This window comes from Heptranchias perlo, chromosome 38 (genome assembly GCF_035084215.1).
Source record: "Heptranchias perlo isolate sHepPer1 chromosome 38, sHepPer1.hap1, whole genome shotgun sequence".
Lineage (NCBI taxonomy): Eukaryota > Metazoa > Chordata > Chondrichthyes > Hexanchiformes > Hexanchidae > Heptranchias > Heptranchias perlo.
Window position 1 is genome coordinate 17,332,786 of NC_090362.1, and position 13,678 is coordinate 17,346,463.

The 13,678-nt window shown below is 46.9% G+C and overlaps 1 protein-coding gene across 4 annotated transcripts in view; it reads left to right on the top strand.

Annotated features, from left to right (window-relative positions):
• LOC137304828 (myosin heavy chain, cardiac muscle isoform-like) overlaps positions 1-13,678 on the top strand; it is a 96,392-nt gene that overhangs the window by 12,356 nt on the left and 70,358 nt on the right. For 3 of the 4 annotated variants that reach the window (XR_010958643.1, XM_067973567.1, XM_067973569.1), the window contains exons 4-8: positions 1,894-1,991; positions 4,485-4,620; positions 6,195-6,320; positions 9,537-9,662; positions 13,376-13,480. Coding sequence is in view for 3 of the 4 variants with exons in the window: in XM_067973567.1 (XP_067829668.1) it covers positions 1,894-1,991; positions 4,485-4,620; positions 6,195-6,320; positions 9,537-9,662; positions 13,376-13,480 (591 nt within the window). In the remaining variant the exon portion in view is untranslated. The remainder of the gene's footprint in view (positions 1-1,893; positions 1,992-4,484; positions 4,621-6,194; positions 6,321-9,536; positions 9,663-13,375; positions 13,481-13,678) is intronic. The other variant, XM_067973568.1, reaches the window with a different exon arrangement.

A 13,678-nucleotide genomic window follows, 5' to 3' on the forward strand; every position in this document is an offset into this window, starting at 1 on the left:
CCAGGATTCTGACCCAACGACGATGAAGGAACGGCGATATAGTTCCAAGTTGAGATGACGTGTGACTTGGAGGGGAACATGCAGGTGGTGTTGTTCCCATGTGCCTGCTGCCCTTGTCCTTCTAAGTGATAGAGGTCGTGGGTTTGGGAGGTGCTGTCGAAGAAGCCTTGGCGAGTTGCTGCAGTGCATCCTGTGGATGGTACACACTGCAGCCACAGTGCGCCGGTGGTGAAGGGAGTGAATGTTTAGGGTGGTGGATGGGGTGCCAATCAAGCGGGCTGCTTTGTCCTGGATGGTGTTGAGCTTCTTGAGTGTTGTTGGAGCTGCACTCATCCAAGCAAGTGGAGAATATTCTATCACACTCCTGACTTCTGCCTTGTAGCTGGTGGAAAGGCTTTGGGGAGTCAGGAGGTGAGTCACTCTCCACAGAATACCCAGCCTCTGACCTGCTCTTGTAGCCAGAGTATTTATATGGCTGGTCCAATAAAGTTTCTGGTCAATGGTGACCCCCTGGATGTTGATGGTGGGGGATTCGGATGGTAATGCTGTTGAATGTCAAGGGGAGGTGGTCATTGCCTGGCACTTATCTGGCACGAAAGTTAATTTAACCCTTTTAGCTCCGGTATCATTCTGGTATAGTCAGAAATCTGAGTTTATGAGTCAACCTCGCTGAATACGATCAAGGGGAGGTCCCTTGATGTAACTGGGGGCTGGGATTCTCCCTATTTGGTTTCAGATAAACCAATGCCCTAATGAGTGGGGCGATCCGAGATGGCCAAGCAGCAAGAAGCTCGATGTTTGGCCTAACTGTTGCCAATCTGTGCCTGAGCTCTCTGGACTTGGGCAAGCGGCTGTGTTCCTATTCAGAGAGACTCTGCCATCCCTGGAATTATCAGCAGTTTGGTTTGGACACTCGTACGCATGGCGATGGGTTTCCATGTGTATTATGTCCGACCAAAGGAGGGGGTGGTGCCGATCCATACAGACCCGAATGTACCCAGAACGGACAGTGATTTGTGCTTATCTCAGCCAGAAGGCAGCAGCTGGCATGCTACAATTCTCCTCAGTGCCCCTAGGGTAAGGAACCAGTGTTATTGCTCCAGATGGTTATCCAGTGAGCTCAGCTGGAAAGTGTACGAGTCATGAGGGTATACATCACCTATATCTGCAGATATAAATAAAATTGCGATGCCTTGCATGGCTGAATAGCCCACACGACAACAGAGGGCTGCTGCTGTCCTTGAACTCTACCCTCACATGTGTTGGCACCTTCGGGAGAGATGCCTCTTAAAAATCTGTTTTGCTATAAAAAAAACCAGTAACAACCGCTGGTGTCTCACCAACTTCACCTGGGGCCTAGTCCTGGCTCTATATGGCACTTCAATTTCACTTGACAACAACTTGCCTTTAAACATAGCGAAACCTCGCAAGGTGCTTCATAGGAGCGTTATCAGGCAAAATTTGACACTGAGCCACAGCAGGAGACATTAGGACAGGTTGGTGAAAGAGGTAGATTTTAAGGAGCGACTTAAAGGGGGGGGGAAAGAGAGAGGTAGGGAAGCGGAGAGGTCTAGGGAGGGAATTCCAGAGCTCAGGGCCTGGACAGCCGAAGGCTCGGCCCGCCAACGGTGGAGTGAAGGAACTCTTTCAAATTCTATACGCTTGACTCTTGGCACCCTCTGAAGTGACCGAGGAAACCACTCGGTTGTAAAAGCATTCGCTGCTAAGGCCGCAGCCGTCCACCATCAACTTCTCAGGGCAACTAGGGATGGGCAATAAATGCCGGCCTTGTCAGCGTCACCCACAACCCGAGAACAAATTTTTAAAAGTTGAAACATTCAGTTGGTTGAAGTGTTTTTTTATTTGTTACTTATTTAATGACTTTATTTTTAGCACCTGGAAAATTCCATTTCTCAACTGGAAGGAGAGAAGAACTTACTGGAAATGTCACGACTCGAAGACCACAAGAAAAGTGGAGAGCTGCAAGATAAGTGAGTTGGCCTTGCAGCTTAATGTTTTGCAGCTTAAGGTGTATGTGTGTGCAGAACCTTAACCCATTGTATCTATGTTGCTCTTTGCGAGAGAAATCCAAAACGAGTCTTGCTACCCCCCTGCGCTCTGCTCGTAGCTCTGTATCATAGAATCTTACAGCACAGAAGGAGGCCTTTCAGCCCATCATGCCTGCTCCTGCTGTTTGCAAGAGCTCTCCAATTCGTCCCTTTCCCCGTAGCCCTGTAAATTTTTTCCCTTCAAGTATTTATCCAGCTCCCTTTTGAAAGTTTCATCGCCCTTTCAGACAGCGAATTCCAGATCATAACAACTCGCTGCATAAATATAAAAAGAAATTCTCCTCATTTCCCCTCTGGTTCTTTTGCCGGGCACCTTAAATCCGTGTCCTCTGGTTACCCACCCTCCCGCCAGTAGAAACAGCTTCTCCTTATTTACTCTATCAAATCCCTTCACGATTTTGAACGCCCCTATTAAATCTCCACTTAACCTTCTCTGCTCTAAGGAGAACAATCCCAGCTTCTCCAGTCTCTCCACGTAACTGAAGTCCCTCGTCCCTGCTCCGAATGTGTATCTACCCTTCCCTCAGAAGGTGTGATGGGCTCTGCCTCGACTCCCTGTGGCAAAGCATTCCCCGCTCTAACATCTCTGCATTCAGTATGTGTACACCAGTGGCTCTCCTGTGTCATTGCTCACCGTGAGTTTGAGATTTGGTTGAAGTTTGTGAGAGACACAGACAGTAAGTTGATAGTGGCAACGTAGTTTGACTGGTTCTTGAGCCAATCAAGAGACAGGGATAGTGATGTTTTTTGATTGGTTGGAATCTTCAACCAATCACTGTAAGTGGATGGTGGTAAAGTGCTTTTTGATTTGTCCCTGGGAACTTTGAGCTAATGTGAGAAGCAGAGCAGATATTTTGTGCTGTGGACACATTTAAAATGTGACTCTTGCTACGTGTAAGACCCTCGATAGATTAAGTATGGATGGGTGCGTGTTTTGTGGTGTTTATATTGCATCTTTTTTTTAGTGCTACTAATATTTGTGCCACTTCTCCCTAAAAGTCCTTAATCACGCTGAATCCGGTTGCACTGGCATTCGGCATGTTCCGGGATCTCACCCATGGGTCCGTTCTTGGCTGATGGCCCACCACCCCTGTGCTCGTTGACCGGCATTGGTTTCCGGTCCATCAACACCTTGAAATTAAAATTCTCATCCTTGTGTTCAAATCCCTCCATGGTCTCGCCCCTCCCTATCCCTGTAAACTTCTCCAGCCCTGCAACCCTCCGAGATCTCTGCTCTCCTCCAATTCTGGCCTCTTGCGCATCCCTGATTTCCTTTGCCCCACCATTGGCGACCGTGCCTTCAGCTGCCAAGGCCCTAAACCTTGGAATTCCCTCCCTAAACCTCTCCGCCTCTCTCTCCTCCTTTAAGATGCTCTTTAAAACCTGCCTCTTTGACCAAGCTTTTGGTCACCTGTCCTAATGTCTCCTTATTTGGCTCGGTGTCAATTTTTGCGTCTGTTAGTGCTCCTGTGAAACGCCTTGGGACATTTCGCTACGTTAAAGGCACTATATAAATGCAAGTTGTTGTTGAGATGGTAATTGGCATTAGGCTAGAGATAGGGAGGAGCGAGGCCTTGGATGGATTTGAACATAAGGGTGAGAATTTTAAGTTCAAGGCGTTGATCGACCGGGAGCCAGTGCCAGATGCCCGAACCTGCCATCAGCACCCCTCACCATGGACCATTGAAAGCAATTGGCTGCACAGTACAGTATCTGGAGTCCACATGACTCAATACCACCACGGCCAGTGCACTAACCAATTGAGTGTTGAGACCTCTCTTGACTTTGACGTTCCCATCTTCAGTATGGATAATGTGCAGATGACATGAATCTACGATACTTGAATGCAGTGTCAATGGACGTAACTCACAGTGAAATTTAGCCTGGGGTATCAGATTGGAGACAGGAAGAAAGAAAGACTTGCATTTATATAGCACCTTTCACGACCTCAAGACATTCCAAAGCCAATGAAATACGCTCACTGTTGTAATGTAGGAAACGCGGCAGCCAATTTGCGCACGGCAAGGTCCCTCAAACAGCAATGTGATAATGACCAGGTGACCTGTTTTCTTTTAGTAATGTTGGTTGAGGGAGAACTTCCCTGCTCTTCTTCAAAATAGTACCAAGGGGTCTTTTGCGTCCACCTGAGAAGGCAGATGGGGCCTCGGTTTAATGTCTCATCCTAAAGACGGCACCTCCGACAGTGCAGCACTCCCTCAGTACTGCACTGGGAGTGTCAGCCTCGATTTTGTGCTCGGGTCCCTGGGGTGGGATTCGAACCCGCGACCTTCTGACTCCGAGGCGAGAGTGCGACCCACTGAGCCACAGGTGACAGCTGATAAGGGGGTGAGAAGTTCACAATCTAGTAGTGAACGTATCGCCCTTCTGCAATAAAGACTCTGTTGTTCTGCTCAGGATTTTACATCTGGAGGTCGAAATGGCAAAAGCGAAATCCTCACTGGACCTCATCAGCCGCAGCCACAGGTCTGTGCCCTCTTCTCCCTCACACGTATTCTCCTCGGCCAAAATGGAAGATGTTGTACTGAAACAGGTGAACATTTTTTGTTGTGTTTTATCGTCGTAACTTTCCTTCTAATTTTTTTAACGTTTGCCAGCCGACCTCCCGTGGCGTTGCACACGGAGAGTCAAGACCAGGGTGGTCTTCAGGTGAAGTGGGGTTAGAGGGCAGGGGTTAATTGGACCAGGGCTGCAGAGATAATTCAGTCTGCATTTTAAAGTCATACATTCTGTCCTTGCTTTTATATTTCTGTTATAAATTCCTATGTCCACATTTATAGTAGGAACTGCCTATGTAAACTTATCACACTATAGTTACACCTCCCAGTAGTGTTGTCACTTCTGAGGACAGTAACGACAGTTAGTGGTGAATCTGTTTCTATCCCGAGACTGGGGCTCTGTTTCAGAAATGAACTCGGTTAGTTGCATCTTCGTGGACTCTGGAAGCAAAGCATCATCGTTGGGGCAGACAGAATAGCATCGGTGATTCAGGAGCGAAATCAGGCAGCAGATTTTCACACAAAGGGTAGTGGAAATTTGTCCCACTTCCCCCAAAAGGCTGCCGACGCTGGGGGACAATTGGAGCTTTCAAGACTGCGATCGATAGATTTTTGTTAGGTAAAGGTATCAAGGGATATGGAGCAAGGCGGGAAATTGGAGTTGAGACGCAGATTAGCAATGATCTAATTGAATGGCGGAGCAGGCCCGAGGGGCCTCCTCCTGTTCCTAATGTTACTGCACTCCTATGAGGCGGACGTTGTTTGGGTAGACAAAGTAACATTGTTAGGCCAGATCAAACAGCATTGGTGAGGTAGACAGAATACAGAACCGACTCAATAGTCAACCACCATCTGGTGGTTTGTCCAAATGGCCATTCTTCATATGTGAACTTAGGGCATGCTGGCAGGCTGTTGGACCATGGGAGGCATCATGACCGACTCCATTCCCATTCTCATCGGACATCCACACTTTCCACAGTGGTCACTGGATAACGACTATGAGCAGGAATGCTGGCTGTTTCTTTTTGCTCTCTAGCCTGAGCATCAAAGCCAAACTTTAACGTCCTTAATTGTGCCCTGCCGGAGACCAACTAAATCGGGCACGCTGAGGATCAAACCCGCAACCTTCCCGTTCAAGAAGACTTGGTTCGGTCAACGGAGTCGCCCGAGGGTGCTCTAACCTGCTTCATTAGTGAGTGGTCCAATGTCCACATTGGTCCGTGAGGGACTTTGCTTCGATCGCCCTCCAAAGGTTAAATTCCTGTCCTTCAGATTTGCCTATAAGATTCTGCCTTGCAAAGTAAACAAATGGAGCAATAAATTGACGAGGATTTGTGTCCTCCTGGAGGCCAGCCTGCTTTTGCACAGTCATACACGTTCAGACTTGTCCCTTTTGAAACTGTCTGCCCTGCTGCACTTCAGTTTACAGAATAGGGGAGTAACGCTGAGTGGTTTGAGATGCCTCATTTACTTCCACTTGAATCTCCTATATTGAAATCTCTCAAACTCCAAATTTGTTATAAACTCTTGACTTGCATTCTTTCTTTCTTCTCTTTCACTCGCCCCCACCGCTCCCCATCACTTTTTTTTTCCTCTGGGGGTTTGCCAGGAAAATGACAGTTTGATGCGAGAGCTGCAGTCTACACGAGAGGCCCTCCGAAGATACCACGATCAGGTGAGGAACCTGGAGGAGCAGCGCGATAAAGCTGGAGAAGACTTGAGAAACTTTCGTGAGGTGGGTCTGTCTTTACGCGAGGCCCCCCGGATCGGGGTCTTTTGGGTATCTTCATTCATTCTTCTGGCAGTAGTCAAGAGGCCGTGTAAAATGGGTGGCAGACGCATTTGTAACTGAGCTGAGTGACTGCAGTGTTTAACCGGAGGTCACCGGTTACGGTTATTGGCTTAGTACAAAGAGGAGAAGAGTCAATTCTCTTTTAACTCTCAATTCACTTTATTCACGCCATTAGATCATAAACATATAGCTTATACGTCTGGTTAGATATAGACATGCAGTTTGCACCAGGTTATACAGTTTTACACCCAAACTAGGATCTAAACACACACCCACTAGGTTTCTCTGACACTCCCTGAGTGGTCACAGAATATAAAGGATAATACCCGAAAAGGAGAGCTGACGCTGGCAAGGCGTTCCGTTCTCTCTCTCTTTCGCCGTCGTCTCTATGTCCCTGACGTAGGGTCTTCCACTTCCGCGATGGTTGGTCTCCGGAGTCTTCGCTGTGGCTCCACGCCCCAGATTCTTCATTCTTATTCTGAATCTTATCTCTTCAAGCTGTGCTGCCTCTCTCCCGTTGGTTTAGGCTTGCTCGCCTAGTCTGTGTCTTCTCCTCATTGGCTCTGTCCCAGGGACTTAGGTAGCCTCATTACCTCATTACTCCTTTTCTAAATAAGGACTTGTGTCATATCACATCTCCTTTGTCTTTCACAAAACTTAGCTAATTCAAACCGGTTCCAGCCAGCTTAGGCCAGCGACTGAACTCAGGTTACTTCAGTTCAAAAGTTGCTCTTGCCTGTGTATCAGCAGCTGGGCTCAGGTTACTTTCTGCAGCCCCTGGCTAACAGCAGGCTGGAAATGCCCCAGGCTCGATGCCAGCCCCCTGCTAAATTAACTGACTTTGGCCAAGGCAGTGCGGGAGGGTGTGGATCTAATTGGCCTCAGTGCCTTCAGACTGAGGGGGGTGGGAAATCAACCCTCTCGGGTGGACGTAAAAGATCCCATGGCACTATTTCAAAGAAGAGCATGGGAGTTCTCCCCGGTGTCCTGGGTCAATAATTATCCCTCAACCAACATCACTAAAACAGATTACCTGGTCATTATCACGTTGCTGTTTGTGGGATCTTGCTGTGCGCAAATTTGCTGCCGCGTTTCCTACATTACAACAGTGACTACACTTCAGAAGTACTTCATTGGCTGTAAAGCGCTTTGGGACGTCCTGAGGTCGTGAAAGACGCTATATAAATGAAAATTATTTTTCTTTCCATATGTGTGTGCCAGGAGGCTGTAATTCTAAACCTTGCCACAAGAGTACACCAAACTGGTTTAACCTTATTTGTCAAAGATAACCTATCTGCTATGGCAAGAGATCACGGTACATCGAGAACAGCTGAATCTGTTTGGACACAATTAGTTCAAGCTAATATTTCCAATATTATTACTGGCACCTGTTACAGACTCCATGACCGGTATCCCTAGATGTGAGCAACTTTGTTCACCAGCTGCCAAAGCATCTAATCTAGTCCCTCTTTTAACTGGACCAGTGGGGGGTGGCACGGAGTTGGCCCAGTGTCAGCTGACTGAAATCAGCACCACGAGCGAAGGGAGCTGCTGATACAATAGCCTAACGTGCGGTCCCATTAAACTGGAAGAAATTTAAAATAAAACTAAACCAGGATATTGTCAAGAGCATGAGGGGTTTTGACGGAGCAAGTCAGGAGAAACCATTTCCGCTGGCAAGTGGGGAGGTAACCAGAGGTCGTGGATTTTAAAATAATTGGCAAACGCGCGAGAAGGGGAACGGAGGAGAATTTATTTTCACGCGGAGTGTTGTTAAGATCTGGAACGCGCTCCCTGGAAGCAGATTCCGTAGGAACTTTCAAAAGGCAGTCGGACTTGTACTTGAAGAGGACTAATTTGCAGGGTTACGGGGAGAAAGCTGAGGTGTGGGGATTAAATTGGACAGCTCTTTCAAAGGGCTAGCACAGGCATGACAGGCCGAGTGGCCTCCTGTGCTGTAAGATTCTGTGACCCATGCAGCATATTCCTTTTAATTTTCTAGTGATAGAGAAAGCTGTGATCTGATTGATTCGTGAAGTAGCCTTCAGGGTTTATTAAGGTGCTAGTGCCTTCAGTACTGCTGCCTAAGCTGGATTGCTAGAGCTCCTTTGTGTTCAGTTTCTCTTGCTGTACAGCGACGGAAAGCAAGGGAACTGCCGGGAGTTACTGAGAGAGTCCGTAGGGATGTGGGACACTGAGGTGATAGAGATTGCTATCTCTGCGGAGACTCCCGCCAAACGTGGATGTCCGCTGGTAGGCCTCGCTGTTGGTTTACATAAGAAATAGGAGCAGGAGTTGGCCATACGGTCCCCTCGAGCCTGCTCCGCCATTCAATAAGATCGTGACTTCTGCTAACATACGAAAATGATGGGCAGGAAAAGAACAGCTGGTCCATCAAGCCTGCCTACCATACTCATGATGGCCTGACCATCATGATACCAGAACTGTGAGAGGTTCTAACTATCAGGAGAGGCTGGACAGGCTGAGGCTCTTTTCTCTAGAAAAGAGAAGGCTGAGGGGTGACCTGATAGAGGTCTTCAAAATTATGAAGGGGGTTTGATAGGGTCGATGTAGAGAAGATATTTCCACTTGCAGGGAAGACCAAAACTCGGAGCCATAAATTTAAGATAGTCACTAATAAATCCAATAAAGAATTCAGGAGAAACTTCATTACCCAGAGAGTGGTGAGAATGTGGAACTCACTACCACATGGAGTAGTTGAGGCGAATAGTATGGATGTATTTAAGGGGAAGCTAGATAAGTACATGAGGGGGAAAGGAATAGAAGGAAATGCCGATAGGGTGAGATGTAGAGGGGTGGGGGGAGGCTCGTGTGGAGCATAAACACCAGCATGGACCTTTTGGGCCGAATGGCCTGTTTCTGTGCTGTAAATTCTATGTAATTCTATGACTATTCCTACAGCCCCACCCCCTCTCTCGGCCATTTAATCTCCTGGGAGGGGCAAAAAAACAGAGATAAACCCCAGAGCCAATAAAGGAAAAAGTACACTGGAAAATTCCTCTCCGACCCCCTCGGGAGATCAAAACCAGCCCAGCAGATTACATGGAGCAAGTGTTACCTGTAAAACCACTTACCTGCTATATGAAGAACGGAGGTCAACTTCTTTCAGTTAATATTCTGGATTTTTATCTCTTCCAGGCTCAACATTCGGTGCTCGTCAAAACCAACGAGGCCAATCAAAGACTGACTGATTCCTTGCGAGCGCAGACAGGGCTGCACGATGAGCTCAATGAGCTGCGTCTCAAGCACAGCGAAGCCAGTTTGGTAATTACGTTTTGACAAAGTGTTACCATGGGAGCTGTCACAGGGTACCCCAGGAATCGAAACCAGGCCCCAGCTGGGTCTGGTTGGAAAACTCTTTGAGCACGGAGGGCGAAACTGCGGTCCCTCATCCCTGGAACCATTCTAGTAAATCTTTTCTGCACCCTCTCTAAGGCCTTCACATCCTTCCTAAGGTGCGGTGCCCAGAATTGGACACAATACTCCAGTCATGGCCGAACCAGTGTTTTATAAAGGTTCAACATAACCTCCTTGCTTTTGTACTCTATGCCTCTATTTATAAAGCCCAGGATCCCATATGCTTTCTTGACCGCTTTCTCAACCTGCCCTGCCACCTTCAACGATTTGTGCACATATACCCCCAGGTCTCTCTGTTCCTGCGCCCCCTTTAGACTTGTACCCTTTAGTTTATATTGCCTCGCCTCGTTCTTCCTACCAAAATGAATCACCTCACGCTTCTCTGCGTTAAATTCCATCTGCCACGTGTCCGCCCATTCCACCTGCCTGTCTATGTCCTCTTGAAGTCTATCACTATCCTCCTCACTGTTCACTGCACTTCCAAGTTATGTGTCATTTGCAAATTTTGAAATTGTGCCCTGTACACCCAAGTCCAAGTCATTAATATATATCAAGAAAAAGCAGTGGTCCTAATACCGACCCCCGGGAGCACCACTGTACACCTCCCTCCAGTCCGAAAAACAACCGTTGACCACTACTCTCTGTTTCCTGTTGCTTAGCCAATTTCATATCCATGCTGCCACTTCCCCCTTTTATTCCATGGGCTTCAATTTTATTGACAAGCCTGTTATGTGGCACTTTAAAACACTTTTGGAAGTCCATATACACCACATCAACTGCATTGCTCTCATCAACCCTCTGTCACCTCTTCAAAAAACTCAATCAAGTTAGTTAAACACAATTTGCCTTTAACAAATCAGTGCTGGTTTTCCTTAATTAATTCACACTTGTCCAAGTGACTGTTAATTTTGTCCCGGATTATCGTTTCTAAAAGTTTCCCCACCACCGAGGTTAAACTGACTGGCCTGTAGTTGCTGGGTTTATCCCTACACCCTTTTTTGAACAAGGGTGTAACATTTGCAATTCTCCAGTCCTCTGGCACCACCCCTGTATCTAAGGAGGAATGGAACATTATGACCAGTACCTCCGCAATTTCCACCCTTACTTCCCTCAGCAACCCATCTGGACCGGGTGACTTATCTACTTTAAGTCCAGCCAGCCTTTCTAGTACCTCCTCTTTATCAATTTTTATCCCATACAGTATCACATCCACCTCCTCTTTTACTGTGACTTTGGCTGTAAATTCTTCTTTGGTAAAGACAGATGCAAAGTACTCGTTTAGTACCTCTGCCGTGCCCTCTGCTTCCATGAGTAGGTCTCCTTTTTGGTCCGTAATTGGCCCCTCCCCTTACTACCCGTTTACTGTTTACATGCCTATGGAAGACTTTTGGGTTCCCTTTTATGTTGGCTGCCAGTCTATTCTCATACTCTTCCTTTGCCCCTCTTATTTCCATTTTTTACTTCCCCTCTGAACTTTCTATATTCTGCCTGGATCTCACTTGTATTAACAACCTGATATCTGTCATACGCCCCCTTTTTTCTCTTTTGTCATCCAGGGAGCTTTGGCTTTGGTTGCCGTACCTTTTCCCCTCGTGGGAATGTACCTAGACTGTACCCGAACCATCTCCTCTTTAAAGGCCACCCATTGTTCAATTACAGTTTTGCCTGCCAATCTTTGATTCCAATTTACCCGGGCCAGATCCGTTCTCAACCCACTGACATTGGCCCTGGTCAGAATGTGAAACTCGCTACCACGTGGAGTAGTTGAGGTGAATAGCATGGATGCATTTAAGGGAAAGCTAGATAGGTTCACGAGGGAGAAAGGAATAGAAGGATATGCTGAAGAGGGGTGGGAGGAGGCTCGTGTGGAGCATAAACACTAGCATAGACCAGTTGGGCCGAATGGCCTGTTTCTGTACTCTACGTTCTATGTAATTCTATCTATAGATTGAACTAGGGATCTTCAAGTCTGTATGGCTTGGCATTGCACTGGATGGGGTATTTAACCAGTAGTCCATTGCTACTAATCCAGTTATCAGAAATGGTTGCTTCCTGAGTCTAGTTTGAAAGCGTGCCCCAGTTCTCTGGTACAATAAATAGAAATGCCTAACTTCCAGGCCCATAATCGGCTTAATTAACCTAAACTGCTCAGTCCTGGATCTCATGGTCATTGTGTTTCCATTGACCCTGGTTTCGTTTGCCTTTTTCTTTGTTGGTAATTTGTAAAATGGAAAAATAATAATGTCTGAAAAGATTTGTTGTTTTAAGAGAATTTCTGCCAACGAGAATCCCGTTGATTATCCCGTAAACACATCAATAATCTTGCAATTAACTCTGAAGTTTTTAACTCGGTGATGTTTATGAGGGTGATGCCATAAACGTTGCTGCTGTGGGAAGTGGAAAAATTCCCACAGGAAGTTAATCTGAGATTGGGCCTAAAGCCAATTGTTGGGGCAGAGTAGAGAGAGCTTTTCACTGGTTGTGCTGTACCTGACCTGCGTTTGATGCTGTTATTGAGCGGTAAAATTGGGTGGTGGTGATGGGGAGGAGGGGAAATGTTACATTGGCAAATTTGGCACTAAATGAGCACTAAAAATAAATTTACTTTAAAAATTTAAGACAAAGAATAGGCAGCACCATTTAAAATGGTGGCTATTATTGCAGACAGGCTATGTGAACAGATAGCACAAAATGGCTGCCGGAAGCACCTAAAACAATGAAAACATATCTGTTCAGATCCGTAGTTCTCTTGTTTTGAGTGAAGCAGACGTAAAAATATAAGGAAGTCCAGAGTGAGGAAACACTCTTCGGCCTATCAAGTCTATCCCATCCAGAGCCTGAATATCCTGTCATGGTTGTCCCCCTTACCACCACAACCACTCTTGGTCTTTACTTTATCTAAGTTCCTTCTTGTATCTCCCCTGAGTCAAGGGTCAGGCAGTGCTGTTAATATTACCCCATCTCTCGATCCCTCTTCTCAACAGATATCAAGCCGCTCTCCTCTTTTAAAGGTGTTAACTGACCCTGAATCAGCTACGTTTTCTGGGCGTCTGTTCCACATTTCTATTATCCTGTGGGGGAGGAGGAAAACATCTCCTGATCTCAAACTTAGCCCAAATCAAAGAATCATACAACACAGAAGGAGGCCATTCAGCCCACCCTGCCAGTACTGGCTCTTTGAAAGAGCTATCCAATTAGTCCCACTCCCCATGCCCTTTTCCCCCATAACCCTGCAAATTTTTCCCATTCAAATATTTGTCCAATTCCCTTTTGAAAGTTATTATTGAATCTGCTTCCATCGCCCTTTCAGGCAGTGCGTCCCAGATCATATACTTGTGTCTTCTGCTTCTCTGATTTTGCCGCACTGGTGGTGCTCACATTCGATGGTGTTATGTCTGAAAGCAGTTTGGCAGCAAAGGAGATTAAACCCACCAGAGAGAGATGGGGAGCTTCCCAAACTGCTGAACATCACAAGTAAAGCCTGATTATTGAAGACCAAATCTTCCCTTAAAACCTCTCACCCATCCACGCAAAGGATAACAGCCTATTTTCAAAGAGACCAATGACTTTTGGAAGAGGCTCTCCCTTTTACCTGCCCTTTTATCCACCTGTCCTTGCAGGAGAGAGACCTGCTCTCTTCAAAGTCGGTGAGACTGGAAGAAGCTGTGACCAACCTGAAGACAAAGCTAGCCGGGGCAGCAGCAAACAGAGATCGGTTCTTCCAGGTAAGATCTCTACCGGGCCGGTTTCTCGTGAAAGTTAATGAAGTCAGAGAGAGGGCGGGCGGGGTGGTTGGTTGGTTGGGTAGGGGGTGCCATACTCTGCCCCATGGGCCATTTGCACCTCATGCACCCTGGCAATCTCAGTTCCATCTCCACTTCTGGAGATGTTTGCTGATTTGTCCGGTTTGAATTTTGTGGGCC